Below are 20,406 nucleotides of genomic sequence, written 5' to 3' on the forward strand. Positions count from 1 at the left end.
GGCTACAGACACCAATTGCCCGAGAGTCTACAGGTTAATCCAGTCTAATAGGACAACAAGAGGATAACACGTGTATATGCTGCCAAGAAAAGAAAGAACTAAATTCAAATTACTCTCCTGCTGGCAATGCGAAGTCTGCAGGGATTCTATGAAGCCAGAGGCAGGGCAGGAACCTTGCTCATAAATGGTCTAATCAGATTAGTCAGTGAAGACCTCCCCTCAGAGGAGCTTTACGATGATGATGGCCAGTGGGGAACCTCTGTATTCTTACCATCTTGGCTTCACATTTGATAGTTGCAGTTTACCTAGCTGAGACTCCCTGATTACTATAAAGTCACAGATGCACATTGGCACCATTTTGAGAGGAAATTACAGAGAGGCCCCTAAAAGGGAGTTCCCAAGTGGGAAGCAGCCACATAGCACAGAGAGATCAGCTCGGTGCTTTGTGACCATCTAGAGGGATGGGATAGGGAGGGTGGGAGGGAGATGCAAGAGGGAGGAGATATGGGGATATATGTATATGTATAGCTGATTCACTTTACTATAAAGCAGAAAGTAACATACCATTGCAAAGCAATTATACTCCAATAAAGATGTTAAAAAAATAAAATAACATGAACACAGAACCCAAAAAAAAGAGGAGTTCCCTATAGCGGACTCCAAGTGAAGAAAATGTTGGTGACGTCTGAGAACTTTCTTCCCTATGGCAATATCCAAATTGGACTTAAGCTCTGCATGGATATATGTGGTTTTCTTCTGAGGTCATCCTATGTTTGAATGTGTACATCATGCCAACGAACGTTTATATCAAATTATTCTTTTTCATCTTGGAATAATTCTCTTATATTAGGTGCTTAAGATGAGTCTTGAAAGTAGGATAAACTTTCTTCAAAAGAAATTTTAGGGAAGGAGAAGGAGAAAAGTACTCGAGACAGGAAGAGCAGGAGCAACTGCATGGAGGACAATAAAAGTTAGCCTCTGGGGGCTTCCCTGGTGGCTCAGTGGTTGAGAGTCCGCCTGCCGATGCAGGGGACACGGGTTCGTGCCCCGGTCTGGGAAGATCCCACATGCCGCGGAGCGGCTGGGCCCGTGAGCCATGGCCGCGGAGCCTGCGCTCCGCAACGGGAGAGGCCACAACAGTGAGAGGCCCGCGAACCGCAAAAAAAAAAAATAAAAAAAAAAAAGTTAGCCTCTGTCCAAAGGAAATGCAGTATCCCAAAAAGAGATCTGCACTCCATGTTTGTTGCAGTATCATTCACAACAGCTAAGATATAAACACACTACGTGCACAGGGAACTATATTCAATATCCTGTGATAAACCATAATGGAAAAGAACATGAAAAAGAATGTACATATATGTATAATTAAATCACTTTGCTGTATAGTAGAAATTAACACAACATTGTAAATCAACTATACTTCAATAAAATAAATTATAAAATAAAAAATAAAATAAAGTGACCATCCATGGGTGGATAAAGAAATGGATATATAAATATAAATATATATACATACATATATGTGTATATATATAAGTGTGTGTATGTGTGTGTGTGAATATTATTCAGCCAGGGGAAAGAAAGAAATCCTACCATTTGCCACAATGTGAATGGACCTTGCGGGCATTATGCTGAGAGAAATAAGTCAGAGAAAGACAAATACTGTATGATCTTACCTATATGTTGTATTTCTAAAAGTTGAACTCATAGGACAGAGTAGAATGGTAGTTACTAGGGTGTGAGGTGGGGGGATTAAAGAGATGTTAGTCAAAGGGTACAAACTTGCAGTTAGAAGATAATTGAGTTCTGGAGATCTAAAGCACAGCAGTGTGATTATCATCAGCAAACTGTACTATATACCTTAAAGTTGCTGAGACCACAAAAGGTGGTAATCATATTTCAGTATATTAATGTATCAAATCAACACACTGTATACCTTAAACTTACACAATATGTATGTCAATTTTTTTTTTTAAGTCAGCCTGTGTAAAGGGAATTGGACAAGCAGTGGAGATAAGCTAAGAAGGGTAGGTTGGGACAACCCTATCTGACACTCACCAAAAGGTTTCTCATAAGAACACTGAAGTGTTTCTGAGTTCCAAAATTTACCAAAAATATCATTATGAGCATGGTAATACGGAGCACTTTCCATGGGCCTGGCACTGTGTCAAGCACTTTGCATTTGTTATCTCACTTAATTCTCACAACAGCTCTGCAGCAGGTATCCTTACCCTCATTTTACACGGGCGCACCGGAGGCACAGAAGTCAGTCACTTGCCCAAGGTCACACAGCCAGAACCATGTGCAGGGGTCTGGTCTCCTCGACCCGCCCTCCATGCTCTTCACTGTTGCGCAAGGCTGCCTCTTTGGCCTCCACCTGTTGTCTTAGTTGCCCACACCAGCCAGTTTCTTCTGCTTCTAGGATATGAAGGACCGTCTGCTTTCTTTAGAATTTCATGCTCATTCCCCAACAGAGGCCATCCAAGGCAACACAGGGTTGGTACCCAGCTGGCAAGATGATGGACCAAAAATTATCCTCAAAATTTAGGAAAGACGTTGGATGAGAACGCCTCAAAATCTACCTATACACATGCCCCCAAATTGCCCTTGCGTTAAAGCCAGATCTGTCATTCTCAACACTCACCAGCGATGAGCCACGCAGCTGTGGAGGCCTAACAGACAGGCAGGAAAACAGGCAAAGAAAGAGAAGAATGTAGTCAAGCCCCAAAGAAAAAATGTTAACATCCGGAACAAACTCACCCACACAGGCTGGGGAACCGTTACACTGAGCTCTCCGTAACATCCCCCAGGCACCGTCCCGCCCAGCCCTCCCTACACACACGCGCGCACTCACACACGGATACACACACACTCTCCAGGGCTTGGTTTACTATTTGCTCACCCGCACAGCAGTCAGGTTGTCCTGTGTCTGTAGGAGGTGCCTTCTGCCGTACCTACCACCCAGTCAGGATATCACAGAGATGCCTTAAATCTCTGTGATGTCACAGTCTAATCTGGGTAACGCACAGTTGCAGCAGATGGCATCTAATGTTCCCAGGACTAATGCTGGTCATACAACCAGTGCTCTGAACACTAAAGGAACATTGAACTGGCCAAGGCCTGGCTGGTTTCATATCTTGCAGCGGTTCTAAATGGACAGATCTCATGGATGAGATCCAGTAAATCACCTAAGACTGCAGCATTCATCTCATCCTCTGTCACACTCTACACTTCAAGAGTCTGGCTCCACATGGGTTCCTCGAGCAAGGAAACGGGCCCAGAGATTCATATGCTTCTGTTGCTGCAAGAACATATCAAATCCCATCAGTCGCTGCCTGCCCTGAGTGAGGTGGGCAATAGGAGAAAGTAAAGCTTTAAAACAGAGATTGACTTTACATCTTTCTCTTTTTAGCTTCTAAAAGCCATTTTCCTATCACTGTGTACAACAGACAAGAATATGATAGACCTTACAGTTAAACAGCAAAGAAATACAGTAATACTAAAGTCCACACACTGAAAGCGGGGGTTGAGGTGGGGGTAGCTTTTCTACAAATCCCTGTTGGAGGCATGAGACTTCCTAAGTGGGGAAGGTTACTCAGAGTGGAGGAGAGGGTGGGGAATGATGGAAAGACAGTGAACAGGTCCACCAAAAACTTGAAACCCATTGTTAATTTCCCTGAAACTCACTGCTGAGATCACAACCACTTAAAGCGGGTCAGAGGAGTAAAGGAGCTCAGAGTGTAAGTGTTTATCGGAATGCGAGATTTCTGCAAATCACTGATCCCATACGGAACTAGGCTGCTCTAATAGAGCTGTTACAAAATAAATGAATCAGAGCAGTCACTCAGAGGTTAAAGTTAAAGCCATGACTCTGAGAGTGAGTGTACTTGCTGTGGGTCCTCAAGGCAGTTTCCTAATCCTTAGGCATTAGAAAGAAGCCACTGTGGAAATCAGAATCTCCTCCTTTGTAAATTCAATCCACGGCAAAGGGATTTCAGCTGAGATTGCTGAGTTCGAAAAAATCAGCAGTACTTAGAAATGCACGAATTGCTCGTCACTGCAACTGATACGTTCCTAAGCCGTTCCATTTTGAATCAATTACCAGTGAGATGCCATCCATCCCGTTGTGAATGGAGAAGGGAATGGGTGAAACAGAGCAGTTAACGTTTCCCCTTTATTTCACTGCATGAGGGGATTTAGGATGAGGAGGCTTTAGGTCGAAATCAATATTTCAGACACTAAGATTTCTGTGCATGAAACTCAAAGAAAAGCAAGTCACATTGGGAAGGCTGCACTCGCCCCGTTCCAAAAACCAGGGTGTAGAAACTCCACCCTGTGATCACTGTCACAGCGGCTTCTACCAGCAGGTATGAAGAAGGCACCTTAGGGCTACAGGGACTAACAACCATAGGAAAGAAAGAGACCCAGAAACTATAAATGAGCTCTCTCTCATTTATGATTTAAGAATTGGTTTGGGGGGACAGCATGGAGAGCAAGCATAAATTTCCGTCTACGAAAGTTCAAAGTTCTCTCCATAGCACTGAAGAGTCATCCGCAGCGGGGAGCAGTACAGTCTAGTGGTTAAGACATTGACTGGAGCCCCATGGAGCTGGGTTTAAATTCTGGCCACACCAGCTAAAGTGAACTGGAGTTGTGTGTCTGTGGGCAAGTTATTTGAGTCTCAATATCCTCACGTGTAAATGGGGAAACAATTACCTCCCTTGAAGGACTATTGGGTGCATACAATGAAAGAATGTACGACCATCAGCACAGTGCCTGGTACCCTCTAGCCATGAAAGCTCTTATGGTTAGCAGCTGTGGGGACACTGAGATAATATGATGCTTGTAAGATTGGAAGTATGGAAACATCTGATAAAATGTGGAGCAGAGAGTCTATTTTGAAGACTGAGACCTGCCTTCCAGCCAGGACAAAGCAGCTCCCTCCTCTGAATGGCCAGGCAGGACCTGAGTGCTACTGGTGAAGGGCCCTGGGCTCCTTGAAGGAGGGAGGGCTTGGGAGAGATCCTTTCTCTGTTCCTCTTCCCTGGGAATGCACCTTCTCCCTCTGTGGTGGAGAATCAATATAAACAAAGTCTGGGGTGTGACTATTTAAAAAAAAAAAAAAGTGATCAAATCCAGCCTTCCGTTTTCTGGAAGGAAGAAAACGGTGCAAAACTGTGCAGCCAGATGTGAGTTCTAACAGAATGGCTGGAGCTTCTGCTGTTTCCCTGGAAAAAGACTTCCCAGTGTCTTCTTCCTGAACAGTCAGCTTGGTTATAGGTTTTCCTTTCATTTAGTCCCTTCCCCTCCACCTCCATTTCTTTGAACTCAACCAAGGGCACCTAAAACTCCTTCACTGCAGCCTCAGCTAATCGGTGCAACTGGCTCATTTTGCCCAGAATCCTGGGGGGTCCATCAGAATACAGGCTTTACAAACAAAGCCTTAGGAAAATGAATGTTCTTTATTTCCTATACGATAAAACCTGAATTTGGGGGGATTTCTAGGCTCCAAAAACTAACCAAAGAGAAACACGCTCATGTTATTCCACTTTCCTGCATCCAGAAAGGCCCCTCTGTCTGCTGCCAGAGTTCCTGAAGAGCCGGTAAAGCTGAGGCTCCGTAGCTCCACCCTCTGCCCACCCCCCCTTCCTACCGTACGCCAGGGGGCTGACCCCCACCCTTGGAAGCCCTCTCCCCCTCCCATCAGTGCTCACTCAGGTGCTGGCTTTTTGCCTCAGTGGGACCCTAAATAGCAATGGCTCTCAAAGTTTAATTTGATTTGATTAAGCCATGCCTGCTTCAAAGCCTGTACTCTGTTTCCAGCCACACGCTATCCACCAAGTACAGATCCCACTCCAAGTCCCAAACATCCCATTTAAAGCAAAAAACTGGGGGAGAGGGGCGGTGGCTACAATTGATTACGATTTGCAACAATTTCTTATTTAAACTGGTCACTAAGGTAAGTAATCACTGTCAATTCAATTGATAGGAATAACAGGCACCATGCTAAATCCTTTGTTCCTTCAACACTGCGCTATCTCATTTAATCCTCACAAACACCTGTTGATGAATACATTTATTATTACCAATGCAGAAACTGGGGTTGACAGAGATTAAGTAACTTGCCCAAGGTCATACAACTAGCAAGTGTTGGAAGTAGGGCTCAGACACAAGCTGTTTAACCCCAGAAACCTGAGTTTTTAACCATTCTACAATCCATTCATTGTAACAAATAGTAATGATAATAGGAGTAATTATCTCATTAGAGTGTTCTGGGAAATCATACATATATATACAATTGTTATATATTATTATTTGCAATATATATATAATTGTTACATATTACATTTGGAATCTATGTATATATATATAAAACTTAGCACAGTGGCTGGTACATAGTGTTCAATAAATTTGTTTTCATTGTTCTTGTTGTGTTATCATTATCATTATACTTTTATCATTTACTAAGTATTTCCTCTGTGTCAGCCACTTGTGTCAGGCTCTAGAGATACAAAAGCAATGAAGACAACATCCCTGCCCCACAGCAGTTTATAGGGCAGTAGTGAGAGAGGATGACCAGTAAATCTACAAGCTCCATGATGACAGAGGTCTGCACAGGGGCTGGGGCTGCAGAGAATGGGGCATCAACTGAGGGTGGGGAACTGTCACCGGGCTTTGAAGCCCAGCTGTACCAGTCTGTAAGGAAATAAGGTCCCACAAGACAGAAACATGAGAAACCCTCTTAGGTGTGTCCTGGGCCCAGTTTTTTGTCTGACCCTGCCCTCAAGTTCAGCAGCTATGAATAGAGAGGTCTTGAACGCTAAGCTGTCTTCTGATCTATCTTGTTGACAAGCGTTTTGCCTGTTACTAAGTCATCCTTTTAGCATTCTCACAACTCTGCCAGATCAAGATCTCGGCTTAGCAGACTGGACATGGAAAATAGTTACTAGTGCTTTCCATTAGGCTCAAATAGAAATGAGGGGCAACTGATTTGGGGGGGATGGAGGCAGGTGGGAAGGGTGGTCCACCAATTCAGTTTACCAGCGATGAAGTTTTTCTCATTCTTCATTTTTCAAATCCATAGAGTTTTTCCAGCTATTTCTGAGAATGGCACAAAAAAATGTTCAAAGCATAAATAACTTATATTTCCTTTAAATTCACTAATGCCATAGAACTCTTTTAGTAGGAGGGTCCTGGGCATTCACACAAACAATAGATTACATCAGACACAAAAGACTAGAAATCACTGATCCAGGACTTCTGAACATGTGATATTAATCTAAAAACTTTTCAAGAGCTTTATGGAAGCTCTTAATTCTAGCTGTAAAAATCTTTTTTTTTTGGCCTTGTGTTGCTATTACTGTTACTTTCTACAACTGCAGTAAAACTTCCCTCATTCAAACAAAGTAAGGGATGAGTCAAGTGATAGCCACAGTGCATCAGGAGAAAAAAAAAATTTTTTTTTACGATAACAAGATCACAGAATCTTACAGCTAATGGGCTTCAGGTGTTATTTAAGCCTCTCTTGCATCTCACAAGCCAGGAACTATGGCCTCATCAGTTACTATAAAACAACTTTAAAACATTTTTTTCAACATTTATATGTCCTCCATTAAAACAAATATCCCTGGTTCCAACATTAATGACAAAACTAGCACTAGCATCTAGGTCTAATTTAAGCGAGTATAGCCCTCTTCCTACTTTAATACATGGATATAATCTAGAATACGAGGGCCTGTGTTGAAAGCTCTGTAGCATAGTGAAGACTCATAGATATCCACATAAGCAATTAAGGCTTCCGAAACGTTTTACAATTCAGTATTCCTCTGCAAGCCTGCATATACGATTAATTTTCTAAGTCCTTTTTTTCCTATATAGCACATAGGTATATAGATATATATACACCTAGCCCCTCCCCAGCTTTGCTGCAAACAAATAAAGAAATCAAAGTATTAGACTTCTGAATTAAGGAAGATTTGTCACATCCAGGGAAAGCATTGCTGCGTTCACAATCATTTATTGGCCCAAGTGCTTGCCTCTCCCCACTGTGAAAAGCAAGTATTTATTTTTCAGAAGCAAAAACATAAGGCCTGAACCACCCAAGTCACCTAACCCCTAGGTTAAAATTCTGGGCCCTTGGGGCCTGGTGTGATTGATGCTTTGGGGCCAGGATGCCTCGAGGCGGGACTTCCCTCTCAGCTAACGCTGAGCTCTTGAAGGGAAGCCGTCTGGCCGGCTTCTTACAGAATATAGTCATTTCTCAATCTGCTTGGTAAAGATGGGTGGTTTCTTTTTTTTTTTTTTAAGAAAAGCATTACTTCATTGTTTTAAATCTCCAAGAACAATGCAAAGAACAATTGCCTGCTGTCCCTTTGTCTCGGTGGGCAATGCCGGGTTTCTGGGAGGGGGACATCTCTGCGGTTATGAGCCCTACACCCTCGGGGATCATGTGTGTCTCGAACCGACAAAATGACCTTCCTTTTTAATGGACTGCCTGTGATATTGACTGACCCTAGAATTACCCATTTGGAAATGGTTAGAGATTAAAAATCCTACAAGCCGAGGGATTCTTGGTTTCTAATTGCTAATGTTTGAAGTGAGTTTGATTCCTCAAAAATTTGTTCAGTCTGATAAAAGCAAAAGCTCAAACTCCCCTCAGGGCGCGAAGTGTAAGATCCTTGGGTGCTGTCTGATTTGAGGTTGGTTTGGGGTTTTTTTCCCCTGATTTTTTTTGTGGGAGGGGGGACGGCAATCTTTCACCAAAGCCTTCCTAATTAGCCCCATAGTCCCCGCATTTCTCCAAGATGTAAACAGAGCTGAGAAAAGCACCCACCATCCCTCAGGATGCCGGCACTGGTTTCAAAGGCCCCGCGCTAACCCTGGGCCCACGCGGCCCTGCGGATCGGCCAGGCGGAGCCCCGAGCGCCGGAGCAGGAACGCGGGCCGCGCTCCCCGAGGCCCGGCCGCCGCTCCCGCCCGGCGAGGCGGCCGAGACCCGAGCGAGGGACGGAAAGCGGGCAGCCCCAGCCGCGGCCCAATTCGCCGACTCGTGAAGGTCACCCGAGCGGCCCTGGTTTCCCAGGGATGGTTTCATGAAAAGAGATGCAATCCCAATGCCTTCCTCGGTGAAACGTCATCTGAAAATTTTTTAAGGGGGTGAAAAAATGAGCTACCAACGTGTGTGTAGGAGATTGGAGGAGGGGACCAGGTCGGGGTGAGGGGAAGTGAGGAGGGAGGGGAAATACAGGGGGGCGAACTGCACTCCGAGCCCTTGTCTGGGGCTTTGACATCACGTTCTGGGCTGCGGGACAGTAAAGAAAGGCAGGGAGTGTTCGGGGTCAGAATTTCGGTTCACCCGGTGGAGAACTAGGCGTTAAAACTCTAAGGATCCGTCTAGGTGTGTAATGACCTCCAGTGATCCTTGTAAAGGGAACTCGACTGTTATCTGTAGCATTTTGGTTTTTAAACGAAGGCTATATTAGGAGATTAGTTCTGCAATCCACAATCAGGGGTTGGTGTTTTGTTTGCTGTAATCCTCTAAAGTGTGTGGCAATTTGGAAACAGCTAATTTGAACCTCAGCAACTATATTGTAGAAAACATAAGAGAACAAATAGGGACAAGATGTTGAATATATTTCCTATCTTCTTAAATTATTTCCCCCAAATCACACTGTTTCTCTCACTATTTCTATTAACCATTATTATTATCCAGATTCCTCTTAGTTGTTCCGTTAGCTCTCTTCATGGAAGAACATGAAATTACTCTTCAGAATACAAGGCAGCTTCTGTCCATCCAAAATGAAGATGGCATTATTCACAAAATTAAAAGCCAAATTTAGAAAAATTTCCACTCTCCTCGTTCTTTTAAATTGCATCTGCACAGTCTCATTTTCTGCTGTTTTCTCTTAGGCGTTAGTCAAAATCATCAATTTGAGAGTTAAATAAAAACACCAATAGCTAGAAGTTTCAGGTCTGGGGATACTCTTGAATTGTCAAGTGATACCTAGAGATGACAAAGTTTCTTGCCCCCCAGATTTTAGGTGTTCCCTATTTGTTAAACTGGCTCCACACACACACACACACACACAAAAGCAGTTTATTTTCTCTGCAACTTCATCTATGTCTCATTCAGAACTTAAAGCTCACACATAAATTTGTGTATAAAACACATACACTTGTGTAAATACTTTTTAAATATCCTGTATATACTTATGTATAACGGGCAGAACTAGACATTGGCTGATTTAAAAAGTACAGAATAAAAAGTAGTGATTACAAGGCCTATTTTCACCTCCGGTATCAAAAGCTCATCATCAGTTTGTAGTCAGCAAAAAACGTCCTGCCCTGCCTCAAAGTGAAGCCATTAATGGCAGGGAATAAACGTTGATTTGTCGTCACCAGTTGCTTTAATTCCCCACCTCTTCCCATTTCACCTCCAGTCCTCCCTACTGAGTCTCATTTTCCACCCTGACACTTAGAGTGAGGGCCTCACTTAAATTAACTAATAATTATCCTTGCCCAAAGAAGTGTAAACAGACCTTAATTTCAAAATTTGCTAATTGCTGTTCCCAGTACAGACCCCTGAGTATCCCTGTCATGCACATATAAAATTCAAAGCTCACTAGAAACCAGAAAAGGCAAAGCAAAAATAAACCATAGGGATGAGAGAAAGAAGGGGGAAAGATTCCATGTTCCACCAGCTCCCTACTTTCCGCTGTGGAAAAATATCCCAAAAGGTTAAAACTAGAAAACCACTTAAATATTCTCCCCATGCTTAACTACTTTATCTTTTGGGAGTAAGAAAGCAATAACCAGCTACACCCCTGGAATAATCATTGGACAGATTTCTGCATTTCCAAAAAGGAAAGTGAAATGCCAATCTGCTCTTTATCCCTGTGGAATTTGCACAGTTCAGCCTGGCTTTTTTTTTTTTTTTTTAATCTACAGTCACCTAGAGAAGAAACTCCCAGATTTAAGAAGTAATCATTTTTCTCCCAGGTGTGAGAAATAAACTCCTACTAGAGTCCATAATAAGAATCTTAAAAAAAAGTGCTCTCATCTTATTAATATTATAATTTTGGCAATAGAGAAAAGGATTGTCACAGACCTGGAATATTTCACTCCTTAATACTAGCAATGCCCTTGGAGAGGTTTAGACGAACAAAATAGTTGTCTTCTGAGCCAAAATGTATTTGTCCCTCCCTCTTTGTGGCCCAACATGAAGGATTAATGATGAGGGACTTGCTTCCATTAAACTCTCATCCACACAAGGAATTATACAAATAAACGGGGGAACACAAACCACCAATACCCAATCATTTTAGTACTGGCTCCCAGGTCAGGCATTTCCTACCATTCTTCACTTACTCCTCACGTGCCGAGTATATGAACTAAATATGTTAAACAAATTTTCTTTAATAATTAAAAGATGTTCATGATACCATTTGAAGTAATGGGGTGGAGGTGCACAGGAAAACGGCAGCGGGTATGCGTCAATATAATTTCAATCCGAGCCCCACCATAAGAAATTTAATTCCCCCTTCCCCCTGCATGAACGTCACCTCGTAAACTTTTCTTTCTGGAAGCTTTATCTATAAAATCAGGAAACCTAAAGTGGCTAGCTCTGAAACCAAATAAAGTATTCAATAAGAAAGAGCGTTGGGTGGGCCGTAGAAGACGCGAATTCAGAATCCTGCGCACCGAGGCTGGAAGCTGATCTGTCCAGGAAAGCCTTCGCCGCCCTTTAGGCTTGTGCTCTTCGGAACGGTCTCCGAGGGGTAGGGGTGGCTGTGAAGCCAGCCGGGCAAAGGGGCAGCCCTGCACCGAGTAGCGAAGAAACGAGAGCAACCCGTCCCACCCGCGCGCACGCCTTCCACACGCTTCACGTGGGTTTCTGAACCCCCCGGGGGAGGTGGAGGGGGGTATGGGAGCGACCTGCAGAGGTGCAAACCACAGCCCACTCCATTTCTTCCAACACAGTCCAAACTCTGGGCACCAGTGTTTTCCGCATTCCCTGTCCTCCCCACTGCCCTCGAGCAGTTTGCTCCATCTATGGGACAGAATGGGTTGGAATTATCTCCTTTTTCCGAGTGGCTTCTATCGTGCCACCACTCCAGGACCGGAGCTTTATGCAGAATGTCTCCATAACCCTCCCCACCGCGCGGGGGACATTGTGGCGCGCTCTCCCAGCCCCGTACATCCAGAAGGCACTAATTTAGCCACTGTCGAAGCAGAGCGCGAAAAAGGCATTTGGCAGTCATGCCCCAGCAAACCACCATCCTTAACCGGCCTACAAGGCATTCAGATCTTGCCTACCCCTTCACTCCCTTTCAGAATCGTGACACAAGGTCACTGACCAAAGAGGCAGCCACCGCGGAAGGCCGTTTTGACCTGGCAACCGGGAGGTTTGGGCACGTTCATCAGGTCCTACACTTGGCTTATTCGCAGGGCGCAGACCCGGCACTTCGAGGCCTGCATCGGTGCCGGGACGCACGTACCGCCGAGGAGCCGGAGTTCTACCCGAGAAAGACCCTTGGCGTCTTGCCCAGAGCGCCGCATACACATACACGGCGGTCCACGCCCCAGCCTGCGCCCTGGCTGGTGCTTGCCTCGCACAAGTACGTTCTCCCCATTGGCTTCAAACTCATCGCCTTTTCTCCATTACTTAAACATCAGTGAAGAGTCACTTCTTCCGTTTTGACCCTAACGTTCCCGTATTGGGGGGTTGGGAGTGGGTAGAGGGGTGATGTCAGGATTAAAATCCTGGAGTTCTACTCTGAGCAAACAAGCCGTAAACCGGCAGATTAATTCCTGTGACCGGTTGGTCTCGCTAACTCGAAGGAAGCAAGTGCCTGGGGCACTGCGAGGAATTTTCTTGTCTCATTTCACTAGGGGTTGCGCAGCCGGGTGCCTGGGAGAAGGCGAGCGCCTGACGTGTGTGCACGTGTGCGCGGAGTGCGTGACTCCCTCGCGTTATTGTGTGTGCCTGCTCTGTGTGCCCACCCGCGTGCGTCGCCACCTCCTTAGGCCGCCGAGCGCCTTGGCTGCGAAGCTCAGGCCCGCGGGCTCCGGAGGGGGAAAATCCCATCGCAGAAGGTTTAAATCATTTTTCTCCGCGGGGGATCGGGCCTCGGCCGCACTCGGCTGTGGGTTTGGGCGGGAAAGACCCAAACCCGAGCTGGGGAAGCCGGGTGGAGCCGGGGCTGCGGTCCGAGCGCAGATGGCGCCGCCGCGTGCCTGAAATATACTTCCAAGGCCGCAGCCGGAGCAGCTGTTCCCGGCGATCCTGGCTCGAAAGTTTCCTCCGTTGCTGCTGTGTGAGAGGCGGGGGCAAGCCGACCCGAGAGCCAGGCTTTTCAGAGACCGGTTTTGAGACCCTCCGCAGCCCGCAGAGGCTGAGTGCTGGCGGCTTCTCCAAAAGACTGGAGCGCTGGCCCGGGTGTAAAAATGACGGTACCTTACAGGCCCTTCTCAGGGCCTTCTCCAAGGCCCGGAGGGCCTCAGGGTTTTTTGGGCCCACCAGGCTCGGTGGAAATCTTTGAAATACATACTGTGTGTCCTCTGATGTGTGAGGGCCTACAGCGAGCAGGCCAGGCTGGTCCCCCCGCTTATGCAGGTTGGAGCCCCAGGCTGCGGGCGCTCGGCGCCAACTAAAGCCAGCTCTGTCCAGACGTCGAAAGGAAAACGGGCTGTGAAAAAGCAAAAAGCCACGTCTTTGAAAAAAACTTAAGCATTAAAATCGGACCCTTCGGTTGTCTGAGGATCCCGGAATTTTGAGGGAGGGCTGAAAACGATGGTACCAGTCAGGGAGGGTATGGTGAGAATGATAAATACGGCTGCTCTAAGGCGGGTGGCCTGTGTATGTGTGTGTTTGTTTAATCCTTCCCCAGCCCCTTGGCAATATTTTTCTTGTCGCTGTGGGTTTTTTTCTGTTCCTGACTTCTTTTCGGCCTAGGGCCGGCGAGCCACGCAGTGGGTCCAGCCCCCTCTTCTCCTAATCGGGAGAAGAAAGTTTAATGATAATTCTGAGGCCCAGCCGGCTAGAGACTCGGCCCTGGGCATAATGGAGTCGCCCGCACCCCCTTTCCCGCCTCCAACACCATGCACACACCATTAAATGTGGCTCTGCCTTTGTATTTGTTAGGGCGCTGTATTAAAGACAAAAAGAAAGGCCTATAGGGAACTCCAAGCCCTGGCGTGCCTTCTACTACCCCGCTCAAAGCCCAAAGCTCTGTCTGCTCCACTCTCCTGACTGCCAAGTCTCCACATCAGAGCACGCTTTTTCTGAAAGATATTTTTTCATCCTACATCCTGTTCGTCCTGTTCAAAAGAAAGTCTTGGCCACTACGGGAACTCCAACTTGGAGATCCCCTCGGCCCACAACGGGACGGCCCAGCTGCACGCAGCCTGGCTCCGCAGAGGGCCCGCGAGTGCTTTTGACTTCCGGCTTCTTCCTCCTACCAGACCTTTGCCCCACAAACATATTTCGTTTTCTCTAACCCAAACGCCCATCTTTTTCTTTAAAAAAAAAAAAGTGACAAAGGTAATGAGAACTGGTCAACTGACCTCTCTATTATGTAAAGTTCTATGTTAGGTCCTCACCCCCTACCCCCATCCCGCGGGAGCCAGGAAAGAGCATTCTGGATGCCAGGTTCTCGTGTTCACATCCCTGGACTGGTCTCTCCTTGTCCCCAATCCTCGTTTTTTTCTCCCCATTATTTTCTGAGAAGGACGGCGGAAAGAAAACTGCCAGTTGAGTCTCATTATGATCCCACATGTTGGTCCTTTTGAACATAAGACCCTACATGGGCTCCCTACAACCTGTACCCCCCTCCCAGAGAAAAGTACCCGTGGACAGGACAGGGCGTCTGCCATACTCAGTTAGATAACTTCTGCCTTTTCCACCATCGGGAAAATAAAATAAACTACATCGCCAATCGTGAGTTGTCATAAGGCCTGAGAAAACTTCCACTAAACTGTGTGAAGGCCCAAACGAGATTCTGACAACAAATAAGTACGGTGAGGAAATAGGGTCTGGCCAGAGATGGGAAACACACATTAGCCATGCGTTCCTTTCTGGATTGCCCACACAGGGGTCCGCGTGGACAGGCACCCGCATCCAAATACAACGAAAGGCTTGAGCAGACGAAATAAATCTCCTTTTAATTTTCTTTTCATCGACTAATAAAAATAATTCCCCAGCACGAAACCCAAATACCGTAACCGGCCGCAAGAACACGGAGAATTCATCAAACTCTGTCTCTGCAGGTCACCCGCTAATCGCGTTATTATTAGCCTCAGGAGCATGGAAATTGAACTGTCACTGCCGAAAGAGAAAATGTAAGCGACAGCTGTCTCTCCTTGGGTCGGCCAGCTTTCCAGCCCCCAAGCTCCTGGGCCCCAAGCTGGGTCCCCAAGCTCCTGGGCCTGCGGCCAGCCCCATCCCTTTGCGGGCAGCCCTTCCCTTCCGACTTGCCGGCGCTCTGACCCAAATCTACTCTCCAGCCCTAGCTGGTCAGCAGGAGCACCTCCAGAAAAGTTTTAGAAATCCTGTACGGAAACTTTCTGAAGCGCTAAACCAAGCCGCTGCGAGCGTTGAGTGTGTGCGCGCTCGCGCTCGCGCGCGCGCGCGGGCAAAATTCTTCCGACAACAGCTGTTCCCCCTGTGTTTTGCACAGTTGAAATCTTGGCACTTAATACAAAACGTTGTTTTCCCCCCTTCCTAGGGTTCTGTTAAAGTACTGATGTAGACACCCGCCCGCTGTTTTACGTGTTGTGTGTATATAACGTGCATAGAAGGCGCACAGATCCGAGACACGTTGCTGCACTGATCCCCACAAATACGCAGAGATGTGGGCCCTGAAGAGTGGCCCAGGGCGCAGGGTAAGCGGGCTAAAATCCATTCCTCTTTCCACAAATGCCAACTAAGTAGAAATATAATTATGCTCCCTCGTCACGGGCATTAGGAGAAACACAACTTGAGTCCCAGAAAAGTTGGTGTGGAAAGGGAAAGGACCGAGGTTGAAGGCTAAATGGGACAAACTGGGCAATTCCCACAGGGGTGTCGGACCGAGAACTCCGTGCCAGTCCTCGGACCTCTCAGAAGTGAGTCCCAGCTCCTCTCCGCTCCCGCCACTGCCTTGCATCGGCGCCCCTCTTAACCCCAGGGGCCTGCAGCCCCAGCAGCTGCGGGCACCGTGAACACTGCATTCTGCTCCCAGAAGGAGAAGGGGATGCGAGCAAGAAGGCCTCCCGGCTTGAGGTTGGCGACGAAACTGCAAGGCTCAGGCCAGTTTCCCCAAATTGGTTCCGGCGAATTTGGGGAAGGCTCAAGGCATTTGCGCAAAGAAAAAGAAACCCGGGTTGGAGCAAGACGTCGTCACCGCCAGGGCCTTCCTCTTCGCCACTCTCCCCGCCCGCTGGCCGCCCGGCGTCCCTTCTCCGCCCGCCTCCCGTGTTCTGGCCCTACGCACTCACCCGGGTGAGGCTCCAGGCCGTGCGCGGCCGCGTCCTCCGTGTCTCCGAGTGGGCCCGCGGGGCTCAGCGCCTCCATGGACAGGTCCAGCCCCTTCTCCTCCCAGTCTCGCAGCTTCCGCTTTTTATTTGAGCCGATCAAGGCTTCAACGGAGAAGGCATGTGCTCGCGAGCTCAGGGCGACTGCAGATCTTCTCCTTTCACTCATCTTAGCCGCCCGCACCCCGGCCCCCGCTCGCCCCCGCTACAGAGGGAGCAGCCCGAGCCCTCACGCTCCGAGCGCCCGCCGGGCCGGGCCCGGGAGAGGCGGCGGCGAGGCGGTCGAGACTGAGGCGGCGGCTTTGCGGGTCCTCGGCACCCTCCCCTGCGCCCTCCGCCGCCGGCTCGGACCGACGTCCCTGGCTGCCCCAGCCCCTAGGAAAGAGCGCCCCGAGCGCTACCCGCTCGCTGCATGAGCGCCCGAGTCCTGCTTCCCACCCACCCGGGCAGGCGCTCACAGGCTGTGCAGACTGGACTTCATCTTTTTTTTATTCTCTCTCCCTCCTCCCTCTCCCTTTCTCTCCTCCCTCTCCCTCTTCCTCCCGTGGTCTTCCCGTCCTTCCTCTGATCCAAACTTCTGGGAAACCTTTTTTTCTAAATTCCTCCCTTCTCGAGGAGCTGGGGGCAGGCGGTGCGCTCCTGTCCGAGGGGCGAGGGAGAGGGAGGGGGGAGGAAGAGAAAGACTGAGGGGAAAAAAAAAAGCCCCCGACCAATGGCGAAGAGGGAACAGGAGAAACCCTGAGAGCGCCGGCCAATGAGAGGAAGGGAGAGACTGAGGCTCGGGCCAAGGCTCCGCGCGGATTGTCCCCGGGATGTTCCTGGGCCGACTTTAACTCCTGGCTTCCCAGTCCCCCACGGTTCCTCGTGGGGCGGGGGGGTGGGGGGGGGAAGGGAGGGGAGCTGAAAGTCGAGGTCTGATCTGTGCCGTTACAAACTCCTGCAAGTCCCACATCCATACCTTTTCCTCCCAAATCTGCTAGGTCTCACAGACGCTGCAAGCGCAGAGTCATTTAAATTACGGATCTGGAATTGGGAGGCTCTGACAAAAGGTCAACCTGTCCAAATACGCCAGAAAAAGATTCTGACAATCTCGCGCTTGCCCCCCAGATGCTATTAGATCTGCTAGTTCCGCCGGGGTTTCGCTACACAGGTTCTTATTTTCCTGTTGAACGATTTCTAAGCGACTCTGGTTAAGGCAAAACGAAAGAAACAACAAGAAAGCCTCGTTACTATCCGAGGTCTTGTAATTGAAAATACAAAAATCGCTTCGTCCTTCCAGCTCTACCTGGTAGAGAAGGAGACTAGGCGCCCTCAAAGCGAGAGGGCTGCGGTGGGACACCCGGCTTACCGCGCGCTCCTCAGGCGGATCCCGACTGGGCCCGCACGCAGCAAATGCTCTCCTGCTGTTCGGCGTGGATGCTAAGCCGGGCTTCGCCTGCTTGGGGCGCTTGCTCTGGAGAACCCGCCGAGAGGGGCTGGGAGAGGGCAGCCAGGAACTTTGACAGTGGAGAAGGAGCTTTTTCAAAATTCCCTTTAAATCCGATCACCTCGGGAGCCCGGCTCTCCCCGCCCCACTGATCCTCCCTCCACCCTTCAAAAAAAAAAAAATCTTTCAGGACAGTGTGGTCGTCAGGGATTTCTAAGGAACTTAAACCCAACACTTCTGGCCATTCTGATTCCCCACACCCGCTACCGGTTTCGGGCCGCTGGAGACCCCGAGCTTAGCCCAGCACAGAGCAAGTTCAGAGGGGCCAAGAAGTTGATCCTGCCAAGCTGGAAAAAGGTCTCGGATTTCGCGGACGACGGGCCGAGCCACAGCCCTATCGCCCCAACGCCCTGGTCCAGACGCTTCTATCCCAGCTCGAAGAGGCAGGAAAGAGCCAGCTCCCAGATGCCAACGACAGACCGACAGGCCCCTGCAGACAAGCCTTGCCGACACCCAGGCTCTGAGCAGGGTCTAAACCCGAAAGCCTAGGGCAGAAGAGCACACGGTGTGTCACAGACCCCCCAAGAACGAACACCCATTGGTCCTTCCACCTTGGGGTGAGAAGGGAGGGCCTGTTGGACCTCTGAAAGGCCACATTCCCCGCCTGACCACCGAGAAATCCATCATAGTTCTTGCTATTACGGTTGGATGTGCTCTGGTGCTGGAGACAACTGCAGGGTGTCCTGAATGTACCTTGGGCCTCTTAGGAGGAGAGCAAGAAAGGCCAGTGTGGGAGCCCCCTCAGATGGGCCTCCAGCCTGGAGGAGAGGAAGCTATCCGCGCAGCAAATGCAGAAAGAATAACGAAAAGCCGCCGGATGAGTATGATTCAGCCAGGCTTGGCCTCCCAGGCCTTCCAGGAGCCTGAGTCTCAGGCTTGGGGGTCCCCCAGCAGCACCCCAAGAACCCTGGGATCCGGCACTGAGCTCTTCAGCCTCTCCCACCGTGCTGCCGGGCAAAAGCCTGGGTGGCAAGGTGCAGGGTCTCCCACCTCAGTCACCACTCAGGGTTGCTTTCAGGCGACCTTGCTGAAAGTGATGGCGCATTCACCACTGCCAGGCTTCAGCAAAGGAGCTGGAGACAAGGCAGGTCAGGAAGGTGCAGTTACCTTCCCCCCTGGCTCAGACCTCTCTTTCGGCTCCCAATTCTGATATTACCACCCTTGGCCGGAGGCTGCCAGGACCAGGCCCGATGGAGTAACAATGGGGCAGGCCTCTATCCTTTCCCAGCATTTCCCTCCTCCCCCAGCACCTGTAGGTCCCATCTCCCTCTGGTAGACTCTTGCCTTCCTTTCTCTCACAGACCTTCCTGGGTTTGAGAAGTAGATGCACCATAGGCCACACACCCTCCCTGAGGTCATGAAAGTTTCTCAGAAAGAAGACATTTTGGTTACCCACCACCTAGATGCAGGTCCTGAAGGCCTGCCTGATGTAAGTGTCACTACCCAGGTGTCCACGAGTCATACGTAGAAAAATCCTGAGCAGTGCCTTCAACATCCTGCATCTGCTCCTCACCCCAAAACCTATGCTCTGCACAGAGTTCTCAGAGGAGCTCCTACGCCCTTCCTTCAGGTTGCACATAGGTTGCCGCCACCCCCATCCCACGTACACATACATCCTAGAATTGTGGGTTAGTCCATTAAAACAAACCAGATGATAACGAAGCCAGACTGGTTTAGAACAGTCATGAAAATAGGAGTTTTCCTCTAGGCAAATGGAGGGGCAGGGAAGTTTTCTTTCTGTCACTATAGGGATCAATTTAAGTTTTTCGGTGTGTGACCTTGTGCTGACAGACAAGAAGGTCTGGAGAAAGATTCATCAGGATGGTTTAACGTCCGTGACTTAGATACATAATTTTATGCAACTGGAGAGAAGAAGAAAAAGAGGGTTCGGGGGATTAAATGTGATTATCTGGGAGTACGGTATGCATTTTCCTTCTCCTCATTGCATCAAGGGGCTTTCAAAATTTCCTCTCATTACCACAGTTTCTCTCTCCTTTAACCTTCAGGAATGAGAGTGGGGTCTCCAATGTCTGAGGCCAATTCCTGAGGCAATCCCCAGGTTTCCCCGCCGTAGGCTCCACCCTTGGGTCCTGGGTGGAATCTACAGGTGGTAAGTCCAGTTCAGGTCTATTTCAGGCTTGAAGATGACTGACAAGGACCAAGCTGGAAACCCTACTCTACACCCTGCAGGGCCCCCAAAAGGATGAAAAGGTTGTTAAGCACCTGAGATGTCAGAGCAGTGGGGGAGGGGGAAGGAGAACTCACTAACCCCCTCAATAAGGGAAGTGGATGTCCAGGCCTAGCCTTGACCAGAGGAAAGCCAAGAAGAGAAGGGCAGCATAGTGACTGCTCACCTAAAGCTGACTGTCCAGATAATTTGATTTTCCAAAGGAACATCAGAGTTCTGC

General features: G+C 48.6%; 1 protein-coding gene across 1 annotated transcript in view; it reads right to left on the reverse strand.

Moving 5' to 3' along the window:
• The window catches only part of TBX15 (T-box transcription factor 15), a 101,672-nt gene extending 84,991 nt beyond the window's left edge, over positions 1 to 16,681 (reverse strand). The window contains exon 1 of the mRNA XM_060007088.1: positions 16,477 to 16,681. Within this exon, the coding sequence (XP_059863071.1) occupies positions 16,477 to 16,681 (205 nt within the window). The remainder of the gene's footprint in view (positions 1 to 16,476) is intronic.
• Between the last annotated feature and the right edge of the window lie 3,725 nt (positions 16,682 to 20,406).

Source organism: Delphinus delphis, chromosome 1, assembly GCF_949987515.2.
Source record: "Delphinus delphis chromosome 1, mDelDel1.2, whole genome shotgun sequence".
NCBI classification, from domain to species: Eukaryota; Metazoa; Chordata; class Mammalia; order Artiodactyla; family Delphinidae; genus Delphinus; species Delphinus delphis.